General features: G+C 33.4%; 2 protein-coding genes across 2 annotated transcripts in view; one reads left to right on the top strand and one right to left on the bottom strand.

Annotated features, from left to right (window-relative positions):
* The window catches only part of LOC132556752 (uncharacterized), a 74,850-nt gene extending 64,418 nt beyond the window's left edge, over positions 1-10,432 (bottom strand). Inside the window, exon 1 of the mRNA XM_060221196.1 lies at positions 10,384-10,432. Coding sequence (XP_060077179.1) covers positions 10,384-10,432 — 49 coding nt within the window. The remainder of the gene's footprint in view (positions 1-10,383) is intronic.
* Positions 10,433-10,857: 425 nt separating this feature from the next.
* Positions 10,858-20,961, top strand: part of LOC132556771 (tetratricopeptide repeat protein 21B-like) — a 33,142-nt gene continuing 23,038 nt past the window's right edge. Inside the window, exons 1-10 of the mRNA XM_060221213.1 lie at positions 10,858-10,936; positions 12,614-12,743; positions 14,391-14,501; positions 14,743-14,807; positions 16,320-16,418; positions 17,025-17,107; positions 17,799-17,996; positions 18,753-18,837; positions 19,665-19,763; positions 20,516-20,708. Of these exons, the coding sequence (XP_060077196.1) occupies positions 10,910-10,936; positions 12,614-12,743; positions 14,391-14,501; positions 14,743-14,807; positions 16,320-16,418; positions 17,025-17,107; positions 17,799-17,996; positions 18,753-18,837; positions 19,665-19,763; positions 20,516-20,708 (1,090 nt within the window). The 5' untranslated portion in view covers positions 10,858-10,909. The remainder of the gene's footprint in view (positions 10,937-12,613; positions 12,744-14,390; positions 14,502-14,742; positions 14,808-16,319; positions 16,419-17,024; positions 17,108-17,798; positions 17,997-18,752; positions 18,838-19,664; positions 19,764-20,515; positions 20,709-20,961) is intronic.

The raw sequence follows: 20,961 nt of genomic DNA, 5'->3' as shown, positions 1-20,961 counted from the left end.
TGAAATACTATAAAGCCAGATTGTTCTTTTTTATGACTTACATATGAGACGAAGTCAGTGAAAGATCTTGTAGAGCTAATCTTACATTTTTCTTATACATTTGATGATTGTACAGAAATTGTATATATTTTTAACAAATCAGATCCATCTTTCATTTATCTTGCAGTGTGCCAGGAGACATGACCTCAGAATGACAGAAAAACTGAGAAAGGACAACATTTTTCATTTAAAAAATTGAAGTTTTTTAATTGTCAAAATGTGAAATTTCTTCTAGAAGATGACTTTATTCAAAAGAATTATCATAGCTTATACAGCTTCTTCAACTTGCTCTCTTTATTGCAATGAAGTTAAAATTGAACATGTAATTATGGACATCTATCTGATAAGGCAGAATTTCAGAAATCTTGGTATGACAGCCAATATCAGTCTCATTCTCTTGGTATAATTTTGGGAACCTGGGTTATCTCCCTTATTCCCAACAATTACCCAGCAAGATTCCACTTAAATTATGTAATCCAAACAATTAAGCTCTAGTAGAAAATGAAATTAGTTATACGGAAATGACAATCAACTGATAACTTGTACAAAAGGTAAATTTAATGTGAATAACATGCAGTCTCTTTTGTATCTATTTCCTCCTGCTGTAAGCTAGGATATTTAACAGATTGTTTGGTCAAAGAGTTGGTTGAAGAAAGGTCAGAATTTTTGGGGAATATAAACAGCTAACTTAGTAGTTAAAGTTCAGCATCTGAGCATTCAGAGTATCTCAATGATTTAAGTCCTACTTGTCAACAAGGTATTGTATTTCATATCTCCTATTTGATAATGAACTGATGACTGGCCAAATTGTATGTCACTATATAACTGCATTGATAGATGGCTACAGATGCTAACCTATAGTCAATTAAAACAACCAACATAAATTACTAAATATATTGAATATCATACAGCATTTTGAAAAATTGATTTCAAAGGGGCTATATGCAATATTAACCCTAGACCATATGGCTTTACCTCCACTAGACATAGTCACATTAATATTGACAGCTGGAATGTGTTTCACATACAGCCAAAGCCTTACTACTTGGTATATATTTCTTATAATATGTTTTAAACACTTTCAATGAAGTCGTTGGTGTTTCCACATTGACCCAAACTAGATAAATTTACATTGCTTCTTTTGTCACTACACAACCAAAGGTGATATTTCTGTGTCAACACCACCTTGAGTCTTAATTCTACCCCCTGCTGTCCAAACTTTCCAATTAAAGAGGTCATGAACTTATTCAAGAGGTCACTGCAGGACAACATGAGGCCAATGTAATTGTATCTATGTTTCATAACACATATTCTGTAAAATAGGCAAGTGGAAATGGTCAAAATATATAAATTATTTTCAAAATAATTTTGATAGAATTATATTACAGGGTTTTATCTTGTAGGCATTTCAAATAGCTATAAAACAGGATGTTAAGTTTGTTTGTTTGATAGATTTATTGCTTCTTGCACCATTTAACAACCAAGGTCATTTTGAGCATGACGTTTTCTCCTTATAATAGCTGTTGGCTTACCCACTGAACATATATAATTATTTACATAGGGATTTTAAAAAGTGAATAGCAAACTTGTGAATATCTTCAGTTTTTTTAATAATGTCTTAAAATTCTCCACATATATAACATTAAAAAATGCACATGACAAATATGAAGGAAACATTATCAAACTTCTTGTCAAAAACTTAACTGTACAGATTTTGTGAAAAAAAAAGACAAGGAAGAATGGCCAAAGATAATTAATTGTTTGAACAAGATCTGAGGGTGAATATGAAGTACAAAAGTCTTTGTATCCATATATAGGTATGTATATCATCTAAAATAAGATTCGTAAACTGATTTTTATTATTAAATGTTTTGTCAGTACATGTTATTTGTAGTGTTCATGTACAGACATTGATGGCTGAGATTGGTTTAAGTATTGTTAAAGAAATTAAACTAAATGTAGCTTAAAGGAAAACTATGAATCATGTTATTTCAAAAAGATTGTTAAAAAGGCAACACAGCAGCTCATTCTAATGAAAATGAAATTCAATTACAACGAAATAGCTTAATGTTACCATGCAAAGAAATGGAATCTCCTTATAGAATTTGGCATTTAAAATCCTATTTCTACAAAATAGAATATTGATCTTCCTGACCTTAACTTAATTATTAAGTTTATGTTGAAATGATACGAACAATACAATATTTAACAACATTTCTTCGTAAAAAAAAATCAAGGGCCATCAGAGATGGGTTACGCTCCCAGAATGGACAAAATTGAAGTATGAAAATAACAAAGGGCAATAAAAGAGTTATGAGTCTTGTGCACTGCTCTCCTTCTTGTTGAGATCTATCGACCTATGAAGTTTCATGTTGATCCCACTTATAGTTTTAGTGTATTCCTCCAGACAACTCTATGTATGAAAAATAACAAAGGGCAATAACTCCTAAATCATGCACTTCTTCTTGTTGAGATTTATCTACCTATGAAGTTTCATTTTGATATCTTTGATAGTTTTAGTATAATGCTCCGGTCAAAATTTTAGCATGAAAAATCACAAAGGGCAATAATTCCTAAATTATGCAAAAAGGAGTGATAGTTCCAGTGCACTGCACTTTTGCTTATTGAGATCTGCCTACTTATGTAGATTTATGTTGATACCTCTTATAGTTTTTGTGTTATGTTCTGGACAAAATTATGATAGCAAGACAAAGCGACGACTTGATGCTCTCCCTTTGAGGAGCATAAAAACAGTCATAGGGTTCCTATGATAAGAGCAACTCATACAGCCCATGTGTATTTAGATTGTGCTGATTCTTTCTCCTGATTCTCCTTAAAATAAACAGACAATTTTGAAAGCTAATCAATACCTGTAAATGACACATTTAGACACTTCCTGTGTCACGTGAACCCTTATCATAGAGTGTTGACAGTAGATACTGGGCCTGTGGTCCAGCACCTACAGTGTCAGGAGATATGCTGCACCTGAGACTAAGGAGCTTCCTGTTGGTCGGCTTTGATAGGAAAAGGGTCCAGAGTTTGAGATATCAATAGTATTAAGGCCAAACAAAAATTCAAGAAAGAAGTTTTACATTATAGAATAACATCATTCTGTACAATATTTGAAATAGTGATCTGAGGTGTTAACCAGACTAAATAGGTGAGCGTAACCTATTTATCCAGCATATAAGTCTGTGACTGGTAATGAGCCCATCCCACAAGCAATCTATATTCCTGCTTAGTAGAGCTTCCTGTGATGTTATTGAGTCAACATGCAGCCAAGGACTTTTGCAGCAGAACATTATGAAGAGGCTGTGTTGCATGTCATTCAGAGTAATTGGGGTGAAGAGTCTTGTCCTTGCTTGACTTAACCATGACAGCACAGTCTGATCCATTTCTCAGCTTTCTGAGAAACATAAACCACTATGGGTAGGGACTGTCAAACCACAAGACAAGATTTTTTCAGAAGAATATTAATTTGAAATGAAGTAAAAAAATTGAAGAATTGATACATTACTTTCAGAAAAAAAATTGTTATGTGTGAGTATGATGGCCAGTTCAACTTCTGAAAAAATTATTGGAGTAATAGACATTTTTATTGAATTAGCCCCTGTGATCAGAAAGAAATAAACTATACATTGATACGTCACAGATTGTTTGTGAACAAGCTGAAATTAAACACAGTTATCGACAAGCTGGTATTCACCAATGAGACTGGTATGATCAATAGATCGTACAAACCACGCCAGCAATAGCACCAGCAGTGTAATCCATTAACAGCTTATTAACTGGAATATAATGGATTTAGAAATGTCCACAAAGTGTCCTGTACCACATATATATAAACTGCCTCTGGTCATAGTCACATATACAATGGTGATACACATTAAAGCTTAACCTAAATATTTTTAATGAAAGTACCAGTACCTCCAGTTTACAACATTAATAGAACCCAGTAATTGTTTGCCAGTCATTTCATTTGTGAAGGGTATAAAAACACCTGACTTATAATGAATGGTATATACACAGAATATTACAGTAACAGTTTAGGGCATTTTACCATTAACTTCACACATATATCGAAGCGCATACTATATATTTCATTAAACCAGATACAGATTTTAAAAGGATTTGGAAAAATTTCCAGGATATTGTGTAAAATAGAACACATACATACCCAGGATTATTAAAACACTTATCTATGGTTGATCAGGCATTTCAATGTGATGTTTATTTAAAATACAGCTGCCTAGCTACGACAGGATGGCACAGGTGGAATTTCAGTACAACTCACAAGGTGATGAAATCACAGATTTGATTTGAGTTTGTTTTTGTTTCTCCAGGAAAAATTCAATCTATGTGTACAAGTCAATAAAATTCAATACTTCAATTTTCTGTCTTTATTATGTTACACGTATTAAAGAATTTATAGTTTCATTAGTTACAAACGTAGTCTTATTTCAGTACAAAGATAACATACCAGTAATAATTTTATCTTATCATGGGCCTGGTTTGTCAGTTCCTTTAGACTTGACCATTTGGACCTAAATGTCATTTTATTTTCAATTGAGCTAATAGTTTCATGATGTTTTCAACAACAGTATAGCATACAGAAAATAAAAAAATGAAAGAAGAGTTTGAACATATGGCAAAGAAGGGAAAATGTGATTGACATCTCAATTGGAACCAAGTGGAATGGTGAAAGTTGGGAGGCATGGAAACCATCCAACTTAATTATCAGCTAAGTACACACCAGGTTAGTAAAGAGACAGTAAAGTAATATATATAAAAACATTCTGAATGACTGACAGCTATAGATTCCTTCACACTGTAACAGGATAGCTCCATGTATTGAAATGTCTTTAACTTTTTATCAGCTTTTAAAAATACCACCATGAATCCATCAATAATTTAAAGTTCTGGCACCATGCATGGTGTAAGATATGTAGAGACCACAATGCTTATATTTATGACACCTGTGAAACTGAACTTCTGAGATATATATATATATCCTATTAATCCCAAAGAAAAGATACACATGAATTGTTTTCTTCATTAACAATGAAACATCCTTCACAATGATTACTTACCCACAATATAAGCCATTGTGTTCTTGTATTCTTCCAACCGTAATGTCACTAATTAATATAAATATCCAATTAAAAATGACAGAATTTCCACTGCTGTATAGGATTTTTGTCTTGTAGGACTCAGGCAGGTAGAACTAAGTCTGGTGTTGTTCCTGCAGACTTAACGGATCATGTACAAAAAGCTACCACTGACTAGGTATATATACACAGGCTTGGTGAGTTGCCAGTGTTAGCTATCCCATGTATGGTGTATAGACTTATCTCACACCTAATATAGGTATCAGTGTGTTATGCCTATCCAGCCAGATCTTTAACCTATCAACCAAAATCTAAATAATCTTTCTACAAGACATCTCATGGGCAGTCACAAGACATTTGTCACTTACAATAGTGCTGAACTGTGCAATGGGACCACTAATCTAACCATACACTGTTAGTCAGTGTATACCTATACCTATAGCCCCTACTGTTAAACTGAGTATAAAGACCACTTCCCACTGTGTATTTAGACCATTAGCCTCCTTATCTGTCTGTGAAGACCACAAACTACTCTTTATTAGGACCACTTTCCATCCTGGTATTAAACTGTTTATTAGGATTACTTACATCTTACTGTTGAATATATACCACTTATCACCCAACTATTTAACTGTGTGTAAAAAACATGTATTACCCTATTGTTGAACTGTGTATTAAGACCACTTACCATTGATCACCCTAATGTTGAACTGTTTATTAAGACCACATATCTTTGGTGTTGTTGAACTCGCAAAAGTTTGTCTTATACTAAGATCACTAACCATCCTACTGCAGAACTGTATATATGGACCACTTAGTTACCATCCTACTGCTGAACTGTATATATGGACCACTTAGTTACCATCCTACTGCAGAACTGTGTATAAAGACCACTTGATTACCATCCTACTGCAGAACTGTGTATATGGACCACTTAGTTACCATCCTACTGCAGAACTGTGTATAAGGACCACTTAGTTACCATCCTACTGCTGAACTGTGTATGAGGACCACGTAGTATCATTTGACCACTTAAATTTTCCTACCTTTGAACTGAATATAATTTGACCTCTTAATTTTTCCCAATGCTGAACTGTGTATGATTTAACCATTTTAATTTTCCTACTGCTCAACTGCATATTAGGACCACATACCATGCATAATTATGCTGAAATATTTTATTAAATTACTTCTTTTAACAAAGCATGTCTTTTCTGTAATATTTGATACCAAAATAGATGATCAGTTACCTGTACACACAACACAACTAACGATTACTGAAGTTTGTGATAAGCTGACAAATCATGGCAAATGTAGTGACTTAATGTACACACTAATAAACAGAAAGAAAACGAATAACCAAAAATGAAAATATTTGTATAAACATTCCCTTGTTATGTTGTCAGTTGTTGGCAACAGGTCAATCTACTTCTGGACAAACAACCATATCAGTGTTATGTCATTATATAAATAGGCGATCAGTAGATTATTTCAGTATGGTATTTAAATACCTATTTCATTTCAAAGTATTACCTATCCCAGTCATGTCTAGAGCTTTAGTATTTATTCATGGTAACACTTTGGATACAATTCATTTTCATTTGATATATCATTTATACTGGGTAAATCTCATTGTTTTTTAAGTTCCTTTCTTGCCATACAGGCAGTAGGAGATTATATATGATATCAGCAAGCATACGACAGAGAGAAGATTTGATAAAAAAAAAATTAAATACATAAATTCTTATTGACCCCAACCCTCGGCAGGGAGACCTAGCTACTATATTGACTCAACATACAACAAGTAGAGGACACCTGTTTGTATAGTAATACACACGACACAATACATATAAAATGGGGCACTGTCATCAGTGTAAAATAAACATTCGGGGAGGTATATATCCGAGAGTGTAACTGATAGTGAGGTTGATATGAGGGAGGTACATATCCCACAGTGTAACTGATAGTGTGGTTGATATGAGGGAGGTATATATCCCACAGTGAAACTGATAGTGAGGTTGATATGAGGGAGGTATATATCCCACAGTATAACTGATAGTGAGGTTGATATGAAGGAGGTATGTATCCCAAAGTGTAACTGATAGTGAGGTTGATATGAGGGAGGTATGTATCCCACAGTGTAACTGATAGTGAGGTTGATATGAGGGAGGTATGTATCCCAAAGTGTAACTGATAGTGAGGTTGATATGAGGGAGGTATATATCCCTGAGTGTAATTGATAGTGAGGTTGATATGAGGGAGGTATATATCCCTGAGTGTAACTGATAGTGAGGTTGATATGAGGGAGGTATATATCCCTGAGTGTAATTGATAGTGAGGTTGATATGAGGGAGGTATATATCCCACAGTGTAACTGATAGTGAGGTTGATATGAGGGAGGTATATATCCCACAGTGTAACTGATAGTGAGGTTGATATGAGGGAGGTATATATCCCACAGTGTAACTGATAGTGAGGTTGATATGAGGGAGGTATATATCCCTGAGCGTAATTGATAGTGAGGTTGATATGAGGGAGGTATATATCCCTGAGTGTAATTGATAGTGAGGTTGATATGAGTGAGGTATATATCCCTGAGTGTAATTGATAGTGAGGTTGATATGAGGGAGGTATATATCCTTGTGTGTAACTTCTTCATCATCATCATCATCGTCATCGTCATCATCATCGTCATCGTCATCGTCGTCGTCATCGTCATCATCGTCGTCATCATCATCGTCATCGTCATCATCATCATCATCATCATCATCATCATCATCATCATCATCATCATCATCATCATCATCATCATCATCATCATCATCATTATCATCACCATCATCATCATCATCATTATTATCTTATTCTTATATAATTAGCACATCTCAGTTTAATTAAACCTTTGAAATGATACACATTTTCCAAAAAATACACATTTTAGGTACTTGAGTATAAACTATTTTATATAATGTACAACAAGAAAAATTCCCATTTGAACACTTTGTATAACAGAGGATACCAAACAAACAATGACATATAAATTGACCAGACATCTCGAACCTAACTGACATCAGTTTACATGTTTCAGTCACATTTACAGTAAATACTGTCATAATATTTACTGAAGGTAACCAACCATTGTACTAATACAGTGATGGTTAAATCTTATTGTTCAAATAACCCAAAGCATAAGTTTGTATTAAAAAGTTTGTCAGTGAAGTTTTCCTAAAGGTTTTGCTTTCCTATTGATAAGATTGGTTTAAACATAGTATTTATAGTTTGTGAATGGTTGGGATGGCCATGATTAAAGTATCACATGTCTATATATGTTCTTTGTAGTGTGTAAAGTATACTATGGGTATATGTGTGTAATTAACAAATACTGGTGTAGAGTTAACATCTGTAATGTATTACAGGTAGCAATGTAAACAATTCATCAACTGTTTTAAGTGGAAGAGACATGGTTACTAGGAAATTAAATAAACACTTCTACCTTAGTTAGTATTTCATAAAAGCTGTTACTTTAAATAGCCTCAAAATAAATTCTTTATGTGGTTACAAGTACAACAATTACACTGCCTGTGTACCTGTTTCTAATATTACAACCATGAATAGCCTCCCTTTAATCAGATACATCAAAGGGAACCATATTGATACGTTTCTTGTAAGACAATAAAAATCCTGATAAAAATCAGAAAAACCAGATAACGAAGAGGGCTAAGTGTTTCTGTAAATTCTTATTACAGCTTCAACTTTCAGCATACATGTACATTGTACATAGAATTAAAAGGATTTATCTATAACCTTTTTAACTTTTACCATACAACTAAAGAGATTTAAATTATGTTCTGTAGTTTTTTGCTGTAAAGTGAAAATTAGATTTTAAATTTAATTTTCTTGACTTTTCCATCATGAGATTTAATAATCTTTATACATATATTAACTTTAAATATACGTTTAACACTGAACTAAGTTTTGATCAGGTGATGAATTGTAAACAAACACTTTCAAACTATTCTATCTTACCAGACTACATTACGGCTTGCTTAAATCTACTCAGTATGATTTAATGATTTCACTATAATCCTAATCCTAATCTGAGATTATTATCAAATGTAGGTGTATAAATATAATACACATATACAGGTATCACATGTGTCATATCTTATTGTTAACTGTAAAATTATATCTCCAAACTGTTTTATCAATGTAGATTGTTCATGCGATACATTGGATTTTATCAGAGAATATCTAATTAAATGTGTGTCAGATGAGGACAAGGAGCTTCAAGAATGGTTCCGAATATTAAGCTTGCATTAAAAAGATCAGTAACTTTTCACTGAAAATTTTAGAAAAAGGCAAAAAAAACTCATAAAGCATTTGACTACATTATCTCTCAATAAATCACGTTCATAACATTCAAATGACTTCTGAAGAACCCTCTTGTTAGCCTCAGTGTCAGATTATATGACAGAGTCAGATTACAGGTAAGATTTAACAGTCAGTAATGATCAATTACAGGTGTGTTATAGCAGTACTTAAGTTTCTCATCACTATCTTTTACATATATATGGTGCAGTGCAGTGTTTTAATTTATTAAAATCCAAAGCAATTTCTTGTATGAAAAGAAATAATTTCTTTTTTTTTCTCTCATTAATATCATGAAATAATTATCATCCACTTTCCCAAAACTTACACTGTGTGTTACATATAGTGCTAGACTTCATTTATGCTGTTATAATGGGCTCAACTCACTATTTCACAACCATCAGCTTTATTGAAAGTTTGTGATAATGAGAAAAACAAAAAACAAAACAAAAACCAAAAGAAGACAAATGTATCCACATTCAGCTACTATATTTAACTATTTTTAGGTTCCTAATATACATACCAATATACAAGCAATCTTTAATTTTGTTTCTTAATTAAATCAACCTTGTGTTCACTCTATCTAAACGAGCATGTTAATTTAGTTTTAATTTAATTTGTGATCACTTTTTTAAAGACAAACACGCAAATTAGGTAGAATGACATAAACTCATTTTAGAATGTTTTATAATAAAATAATACATTTTAAGAAATATTACTTAAAACAAACAGAAGACCAAGTAAAATGAAAGGCGTACGTAAGGCAATGCAAATGTAATATCATAATACATTATACGTCCCTGGTATGCTATATTATTAAAAAACATAAATTAAAGAAAAAATAAAAATATGTTCTTGATTTACTTACGATCATGGATGAGAGTCAGAGGACCACTGTTTATGTCGTATCGCAACATTTCACTTTTTCCTCACACCCTCTCCCTGTTTAATTATATATTTGCTCGCACTGCTGATCACAAGTAAATGATAACCTATGTGCCACCACATAGGGAGATAGGTAGACCGGCCGCATGCGATTGTTGCCGTAATTGTCATGGAGCGATCGTCACGGGTCACTGATTGTGACGCGAAGGGGATTGTTATATTTAGTGTTTTCTTATGTGGACTTTTGTCACGTAAATCCACCACCAAAGTGTATTTCCGACCCAAAAATTATGAAAGCCGGAGTGCATGCATCTTATTTTTAATGTTTGAATGGCAAAATAAATCATTTATCTTTGTCCAGTTCGCAACTTTATATATCGTAGTGTATACAAATTTGACCTACCGGAAGAATAACTTTTAGGATGCATGCGCATTGAAGAAATTCCTACAGTACATCCGATTGACTGTAGAGAAGATAAACTTAGGAAAATAAACAAATTCCAAACACCATGGCGGAAATTGACCCCATAATCATCGTAAGTATGGTTAAATGTAGCACCAGGTAATTACTAATTTTCTTTCATTAATTGAAAGGTGTCGCATCAATCATGAAAGACTACAAGGTAGATTTTAGGAAAGGTCCAATCTTACCGGCAACTTCGGCCTCTTTGGCACTGGAAATTGACAGGTTGTTGATGTTTTGGTTTAATAGTTTGTCATCATGTCGCCTGTCACATTAACATTCAACATGTATTATTACATATTAGGGAAAAAATACTCCATGTCTACATTTCTGAAGTCACGGTTTGCGTCCGTAGCCTGTTTAAACATGATTGAAGCATCATTGGATTTGAGAGTATATGCAGTCTGTCTGATCGAGTAGTGAAAAATCACAGGTGTTTGAAATTCTTAGTGTAAATTGTATATGATATACCATACCGAAAATAAGTGTTTCACCAACTATTTATATAATGATACCCTTATATTCATATGTTATATAAAACTTACATTGAGTCGCAGCATCAGCTAGCCCTGATTAGACCCTAATTTGAGTCCTCTTGCTCAAACAAACCATATCAGTCAACTTGAGGTTGTCTGGAGGAGAGCGGCTAGATGTGTCTGTAATGACATTCATTTGAGTACAAGGTTTTGTCTTGGTAATGGTTGAATCCTTCAAATGGGAGTCAGGGATCCTGATTCACTATTGACCTCATAGCTTTACCATGCGCTATCTTCAAATTCAGGCATCCAAATCCCTTTTTAAGTTCATTTACTTGTCAAGGAGCATAGTTGACTGGAACAGCTTACCCTCCTCTGATCATCGTTTTGATTGTAAAATAATTGACATCATATATGAAAAAGGGAAAAATGCTACCAAATACATATTATAATCTACATATCTTCTCGGTTGGTGTGTACAAATATGCAATTTTGTTTGGTTTGTCTGAAAAACACTTATATGATGATAAATCTACATGAAAGTCCTGAGTCCTGTTCTCTTGGAATTTATATCGGGTTCAAAGAATTTCTGGAAATACTTAAATTGAAAATTGTAGATTGATCATTGCACTTTATGACCTTAACCTGTACTCCACAGTGTCAGAAATGTGTCAGTCAGATTCATGGATATTCGCAACCTAGTGCTATACTAGTTGCACTTAGAAAGATGTCCTACCTGGCATAATCTCAAAAAACTATAATCAACAGCTTAACAATGTATTGGTTTCCTGGATCCACAATGACTATGTCATGTGTACACCAATTAAGTAACAAAGCCTATTGTACCTTTTGGGTATTTGCAGGTGTAAAATTTTATTTTTATGGTCATTTAAATCATTGTTCTTCAAGAAGTTGTTTGATCAAGAGAGTGAATATGCATGCAGTAAGATTCAGGCTTGCATAAATTCCTACAATTAAGATATTAATTGTGTTGTGGTAATCAAGATTGTTGGTTTTGTTGATATCTACTTTAATTGGTTCATGAATATTTTTGGAAAAGCAATAGAATATTTATGGTAAATGTCAGTTTGGACAAATAGACAATATTGTGGTATGGCATATGATGTTCATAGAAACATGTTAAAAGTGGGGGTTTTTTATAGATCAGAGTAAATAATACTGAACATTCAATCAATACATGTGTATATAATGTACTGCCTATACATGTGCAATATTGTTGAAACAACTGACATAGATTTTGTTTACATTTACAGGGGAAAATCAACTACTACTGCAGAGAGCAGTATTTTTGTCACATGGAAAATGCTGCAACTGAAGGACTTCAAAAATACAGCAATGATGTTGTTCTTAAATTTTTTAGGGCCTACTCTTACATTTTACAAGGTAACAATGACTAAAATTAATAATATAATTTTGTGTGGGTTGCCCCAAGGAAAAGAAGAAAAACTTAAGACATAAATCACTTTCATTAGTGAAATAGAATTTCATACATTGAAACCACGTTCAGAAGAATGACGTTTAGGGCAAACATGCACAAATCTCAATCTCGTTAAGATTTTCTAAAGGAAAGCAAAACTCTGTTGAGTTTAGGTCTGCTTTTTCAATTGTCAGGATCTTTTGAACAGAAACAGAATAAGTGATATCAGTAATATCATATGTGAGATTTGATGGGAGTCAGGATTAATTTTATTCATTTGTAGTTTTGTTTCTCAAAGGTTGAAGCAAGTGTCATTCAAAATAAAATTGCCCTTAACTTAACTAAGGTGGAAGGTGCTGTAAAATGATATCAGAACAAATACCATAAAAAGTAATAGTGCGACTGTCTAAAACCCACCCTTCATTTTAAGTACTAAACTCCAGATGCTTCATCTCCAAGGAGTCTGTGCTCAGTCAAGAAACTGGTCAGGTTAAACCGTGAAACAACGCTACACAGTGTCCTACTTAATGTGACTACCAGTACCAGTCATTTTGATAAAACATTTTACAAGAACTGCTTCCTTTGTGAAAAATCAGTGTGTCTATTATGGTGATTACAACAGAGTGCTTTCTCTTTTTTTTTTACTAGAGGGAGAAGGGAAAGATTGTGTTCCTTTAGAGTAAACATGGGGAGGTTTCAATGGAAAAATGGATATATTGGAAAAGGGAAAATTGCAGATGTGTACTTGATTAGCGATCAATGATTGGCTTTTTGTGATAGACTTGGTGAACTGCTAGACATGTCTCCTGATCAGCAAATGAAAAAAATATGATTACCTGTTTAATCACTGGCCAATTTTGAGAAAGATTGGTCTTTGTTCCTACACAGTTTGTCCCAAGGCATCTTATTTTTATATACAATTATGTATAAAGTAATCTGTTATAGATACATAATTATACACATCTCGTGTGGAGCGTGAATGAGAGAGACAGTAAATGCTACACCATGTATGTATGAAGCCCTTGTTCTTGGTGTTTTGTTTTGACCCCCGTTATGTTCAATTATTGGTCCCCCACTGGAAACCATGGGAGGGAAGGGGAACTCTTGTCTTGGATCAATTTTCTACTTGTCACTGCACTGGAATGTCATACTTGGTGCATGTTTTCACATTTGTGGGGTAGGGTGTCATTATGTCACTTCTTGTCTGGGCTCAATTTCCTACACTACTTATCAATGCACTGGAATTTCATATAATTAGGGCATGTTTCACATTTGTGGGGTGGGTTGCCAAGTAAGTCAATGTTCTTAACTTCATTTTTACTTTTGACCTATATCAAAGAAAAAATTATTGTTGGACTGTAATTTCCCTGAATTGTCTTGTTTACTTTGACTTTCACAGATTAACCCAAGGGATGATGTGTCCATCATTTTCCTCAACATATTATACATAAACTGATAATCAGTAGATAATATTTATAAGCCCACACATGGTTTTTTTATTGCAGTTTAGGAAAATGGAAGCAAATGCTTTTTCAATGTTTTGAAATAATATAAGCTCGCCCCCTACTTTGATCCAAGTTTTTGTCATGGTACCATTTGATTTTGTTTTCAAGGCCGTACTCAGGAAGGCATGCGTGAGCTTGATGTTCTGAAAGACAAACGTGATGTTAATCTTTGTTCTACCATGGCACTAATGCTGGGTCACAAACAAACTCAGAATGTTGGTAAGTCCAGAGCACAATGTTGAGAACAGTTTCACAAAAGAAAACTGTTTTTCAGTTTTTTTATTCGTAGTAAAATATCCCATGGTAAATGTATGATAAATATTATAATGGGAAAGACATAGTTTTATTATTCATCAGAAAGTAAATACTTGAAATGTTTTCACAGTACAATCATAATTTCATCTTTTCTCACTAAATGAAAAGGAGACAAAATATGAAAGATTACTGTTTTTTTTTACAGATAGGGAAGCACTGCAAGATCTTGATGCAAAGTTGAAAGAGGAAAGGAAACAAGCAGGAGAATTGGTATTTTCTTTTTAAGATTGATTTTCACAAATCTTTAATTTACCTATGAAAAAAAAACTTAATCAATGTCAAATTTCAAAAATGGCAATAATGATTGTGCTTTAGCAGTTGTTCCCAATTATACAATATCATCCACTGTTGTCTTCTTTACAGATTGATGATTTAAGACTTTTCTCTCTGATCATCCATTAAAATGGACCACAAAATGAAAAAAAATGGGTTGATGAGTATCTGAAACTACATTGTTTACACTCTTCAACAATTTCTAAAATGTTGAGCATAATATCAGTATTCAAGATAGTTGAACAAATGAGATTTGTTTTTCACTTTTAATTCTGATCATTTTTTTAAAGGTATGCCCCTTTTGGAGTTAGCAAAGATTTTTTTTCCATTTCAGTAATTTCCTTGAAGACTTAAACACTTAAATCATACTCCTTGATTAGCCTAATTGCTTTTACGTAAATCAAATACCTACAGGATCATCAGTCAGGAAACTGACTGCAGAGATTTCCTGTATTTTCTGCAGCACTCACAATGCATTGTATTTCTTTATTTTTCTTATTGCTAGAATCCTCAGTATCCACCCTAGCTTTTGGCATTATACAATTCTAGACTAGTTCTCTATGATGATGAAGTGTGAATGAAAAATAATTGTGAAATTACTACTGCTCAATCGTTCATGTGTATAAGCTGAGGTTTATAAGCTTACATTGTGGAGGTGTATCCAAAATATCATATGAAACAAATATTGGGATTGGTTAAACGTATACATTTGTGTAGAGTTATGTTGACAGCACCAAGCTTATGCAGAGTGGTGAACAATCAGCTTGACAAATATTTGCCACATCTTGTGTTGTAGCAGTTATGAAATGAATATGAAAAAAATTGCCATCTGCTGTGATGATGCCATCTATTTCTCAGACCACAAGAAATATTTAATATGAATTAAACCCCTGGTATTCAAACAAATCTGATAGATGGCATCATTAATCTGCAGATTGCAGAGAAAAAAAGAAAATTTGAAATGGTAGAAAAAAGGATGATAACATCACTCAGGATACTTGGAAACCTAAAAAGCTTTGGTTTGAAGAACCTTTATAGCTAATGAGCACAAGGTATTGCCACTAACAAATTCAGATGGACATCTTTTTGATGAACTAGCATGACTGAAGGATGAAAAAGACACTATAATCCTGTTGACACACAAAAAAGACAAGTTTTGTGATCTTAGTACTGGTCCTGGGGAGCTACATCCACTGAATATCCCAGGAAATCAAGTCACTAACTTTAATATGTGATTGCTGTCACCAAAAAGGTTGCAGGCATAAGGGCAACAAAGAATGTATATTCAACCTTACTTGAGTTATTAGACTAGTGATGGCCAGCTTCCATGATTTATTCATATAACTTGACCTGCACTTTTGACCATGCACACAACTTTGTTACACACCTGTAACTTCCTATTCTGACCAATCATGACTTTTGTTTCAAAGTATCTTTTCTGTGTTTCAGGGACTGTACTATGCTGCATGGTTTTTGTTTCACAGTAGAAAGTTTGACAAGGCCCGCGAGTATATTGACAGAATGCTCAAAATGAATACAACAAAAGATGTAAGTATGTTTCCTAAACGATCATGAGTTACTAATGGATATGATTTTTTATGCAATTTTTCTCTCATTCAAAATTTATGCTGTATTAAATTTGTAGCCCACCCTTTTCAGTTGGTTGACTGTTTAAATTTATTTTCTCGTGAACTTTCCATCCTTTGGCGATGCATTTTTTAAAACCAAAATGGCTTATAGGCAGTCACATTTTAAATTTGAGAATTCAAGTTTTTGGGGGTGTGTATAGAAAGGCACTTGAGGGAACTCTCTTTGTTTTCATATTACACCTATTAGTTATTAATGATTCCTAGTTTTACATATTGCTTTTAGAAAAGAACAAGAAACCAAGTTAACCAATGTGTGGTATACATCAGTTCATACACATTTTGCCTTTAAATTCGGCCACTAGGAACCACTAGGATTTCATAATTCTTTATACATGATGCTTTGTTAGGATCTTCTAGTAATATCAAATATATGTTTTCCTTTAAATTTTGAAATTGGATTTGAAGATAAATTATTTGAGATGAATACTAGAGACGCATTGGACACTACATCAGCAGTGCAAACCAATTTGGCTTCTACTTTCATCTATTTTACATTCTTTTTCAGGGTTTGGTGATGAAAGGCTGGGTTGAACTTAACAGTGGACGAGACCCGAAAAAAGCCATAAAGTATTTTGATGATGCAATAGCGTGAGTGTCTTCAAAATGTTTTTTCCCCCATTTTTTAAGAATGAATCTGTTGATATATTAACATGATAACTTGCCCAGAATAGTAGACAAGATTTCAACTAAATCTGACATAGGCAGTACTTTTGCATGTCAAGAGCTTGAATGGACAATTAGGAAAATTTGTTGAAGATTAAAAGACTAGTTTTCTTCAATATAAAAAACTTAAACTGTTACTCAAATTGGCTAGGAGTAAATCTAGAACAAGGGGCTTATGTTGAAAAAACTGTGAGTAAAGTGTGAGAAAAGAAGTTTTAACTAAGTTTAGGCTTGGCATATGGAAACGCCATAATAAATGAATTCTATAATTGCATATCTGCAGGATACGGTTTTCCAAGGGGCAAAGAAGCAATGCCCAACAGGGTATACCAGAATTAATCTTTTAGCTATTCAATGAGGAGATGTTCAGGATTTTAACTTTATCTGAAAAAGGTCATCAATTCTTAAGATTTAAATTTAAATGTTGTATTATTAAAGATGTGGTGTCAAGCTGTTTATGGGCAAAGTGAAAACATCCACTTAAATTTAAGCAAAAACAATTTCCATAGTAGAGAAATTTGTTGTAGATGTACAATTGCATAAAGAAAAATCAAGATAAGTTTTTTAAATCACCGACGTTTACTAAACCTTGGTATAATTTCCTTTATCCTGGCAGTAATGAAGGAGCCAGAGACATTGATGCCCTGTTTGGAAAAGCCAAATATTTTGAGGTACGTCATAACTATACAGGAGCACTGGAACTGGTGAATCAAGTGATTGTAGGGTATCCTGCCTTCATTCCCGCACTTGTGGAAAAGATGAAGCTGCAACTAGCACTCCAGGACTGGGATCAGACTGTAGAAACAGCACAGAGGTAAGGTTAATGCAGAAACTAAGTTACTGTAGTGGTAGTCGTGGTGGTATCTATGATGGTGGGGTCAAAGGATGGTCATTACAACCCCTAATGTCTTTAGTTGTACAAGTCATAGACAAGGAATACAGGGGCAAACGTAGGGATGACTGTTGGGTTGGTATCTGTGATGGTGGAAGCTATACAAAAATTATGTAAGGAATCTAAATAGGTCATAATACAGAATGTCAGAGATCATACAAGTTTTAGACAAGGGATACAGAGTGCAAAAGAAGGGATGAAGATCTGGCTGCTATCTGGTGGTGGAAACTGAAAGTATTCTGATGATGTTTTAAAGTGGTCATAGATGAAGTTGAGTTTTATGTGACAGTTTTAGACATTGTACAGTTTAGGTCAAGGGTTAAAGGTTAGGGTCAGGTCTGAGGTTATTGAATACCTTGAACTTAATTTTAAATTAAGCCTTTGATCATATATTGGGTTCATAAGTTAGATACACACATCACTTTAAGACTTGATTTAAATTATGGAAAATCTAACAAAGCTTAGGTCGAACACATGATATGTTGATTTTGATAATAAGAGTTTTTATGAGAGATGTTAAATAATTAGATTAGCTCTGTATAGGCTACAAATATATTGTCCTTTTGATAAAGGATAATGTTGAACACAAGGCATGTAACAAGGACAGATATTTCATACTGTGATTAAGAAAAGAAAAAATAGATATGAAATTTTTACTTTCAAACTTATACGATACAGAGCCCTTGGTCAGGACATGCACTGTTTGGAAGCTCTTAGGTACCAGACCCTTTATTTGTTGTGTCGAGAAGGAAATTATTCTGAGGTAAGTTGGCTCAGACACTTTTAATCAGTTGTATTAAGAACAAGAAGATCTGATATGGTAATAATAGTGACATTTACCTATTTTGGTGACTGTCATATTTATTTTACTCTCTGGAATAATAACCAGTTATTTTACTATCTCTTAATGTTGTAAATGTGAAGCATTGTATATGCGTGAAATTGACATTGATGGTGGAGAGCAAGATAATCACACATGCCTTGTTATTGGTTTTTATTACAAAGAACAATGCATTAGATTGATGTTTCTCCTTCAGTTTGTAAAACACAACTGATACCTTGTATATGAACAAGAATAATTGCATATTGTTGAATATAGTGATGTTTTTTTTTTGGTTTTGCTTTGTTTTTTTTTTCATTTGACTAATATCTACACATACATAACATACATATGTTTTCACAATAATTGACTGGTATATGAATACTGTATTCATTCTTAGTGTAAGGGAGACTACTTTGAAGAGTAAATGTATGTTAATAGGACTGCAAGTGTTAACCCAGCAGTACAGATTTTGGTGTTAAGATCACAAAATTTTCACTGAGTAGATAACCATGTTCAAAATTTGTCATGCCTCTTAACCTTAATAAAATCTTAAAAAAGTAATGTAATTTCAAAAATGAAAATAATGACACACTCCTTAGAACTGTTCAATTAAAGATTTGTAGAATTAACAAGCATCTGCCAGAAAATTCTTTAAAACAGAATGTGGATAGACAATTTATCTACAATATTAACCAGTCATGCTTTGTGTTTTGTGAATTTTACTTTTTACTGGTTTTTACAAACAGCTTAATATGAAAATGTTTCAGGCTTCAACGAAACTTGGTGACATAATCACAACATTGGACAGATCAGAACCAAGGAGTGCAAATCTCTATCACAGTATGGCACAGACTTTCTGTAGAATAGTAAGTATAGCTGGCACATATGTCATTGCTATCATATATCATTGTAAGTATATATAGACAATTTGTAGGATGGAAAGTATGGCTAACTGATATGTAATGGCTGTCATATAATATAAAAAACAAGGTTTTCCCTGACTCTAAAGAACCTGCACTTTGACATGTTAAATTGACAAAAGACCCTCAAATTTGATAGTTTTACTCTATATCTGAAACCTTGATAAGGTACAGACATTCTGTAAGGTAGTATGCATGTTCAACAATTAATATTTATAAATTTATAACTAACATTTATAAATAAATCAAGGCTATCTACAGTCTTGTATTATAGCTAGATTCAAACTCATATTTCTTTGTTTCATAAAAGTTACAGCCATTCCATTTGGAGAATCCAGGTCAATTCATCAAACCACAGAAATGAGATGAGCAGCTATTTCTCTTGCACCCACTATTCATACACATTTTCTATGGTGTAATTGAATAGCAGCTCTTGATCAAACCCCATGTCCCTTTATATATTGTGGAATGCTGTATATATTGCAAGTCATATTTGATACAATTATTATTGTTACCAATATACAGAGGAAGTCTTCATGAAATGTTCAATATAAGAATGAAGGTACATTTTCTATTGTGGTGATGTTATATTAGTATGAGTTTGTATATTATAAAAATTTTCCTTTTGTATTTGTTCACTACTTACATATAATCACATGATCAGGGAAAGTTACAAAACTTAATGTGTCCTGTTTCAGTGTGGGAGGAACCAGCTGGTCTTACAGCAAACTTACACATTAATGGAGCGATGTGTCCAACAGAGTCCGGACACAGCTGACTATGTCAACGAGCTTGGCTTCCAACTACTGCTGCAGGGCAAGGTAAAGGATGCCATGAGATGTTACAGGAATGCCATGAAAATGGATGAAACTAGTGTGGCTGCTCTCACAGGTAAATGTGTGCTTGATAGGATTTTACAAAAGTAAAATGCATTCCCATGTAAGATTTTACCCTCACAGGTAAAATGCATTCCCATGTAAGATTTTACTCTCACAGGTAAAATTCATTCCCAGGTAAGATTTTACTCTCACAGGTAAAATTCATTCCCTGGTAAGATTTTACTCTCACAGGTAAAATGCATTCCCATGTAAGATTTTACTCTCACAGGTAAGATTCATTCTCTGGTAAGATTTTACTCTCACAG

Source organism: Ylistrum balloti, unplaced genomic scaffold, assembly GCF_031769215.1.
Source record: "Ylistrum balloti isolate Yb309-2 unplaced genomic scaffold, AGI_CSIRO_Ybal_v1 Utg370590, whole genome shotgun sequence".
Classification (NCBI taxonomy): domain Eukaryota; kingdom Metazoa; phylum Mollusca; class Bivalvia; order Pectinida; family Pectinidae; genus Ylistrum; species Ylistrum balloti.
The sequence above is the reverse complement of the archived record's forward strand: the minus strand, read 5'-3'. Positions and strand labels throughout refer to the sequence as shown.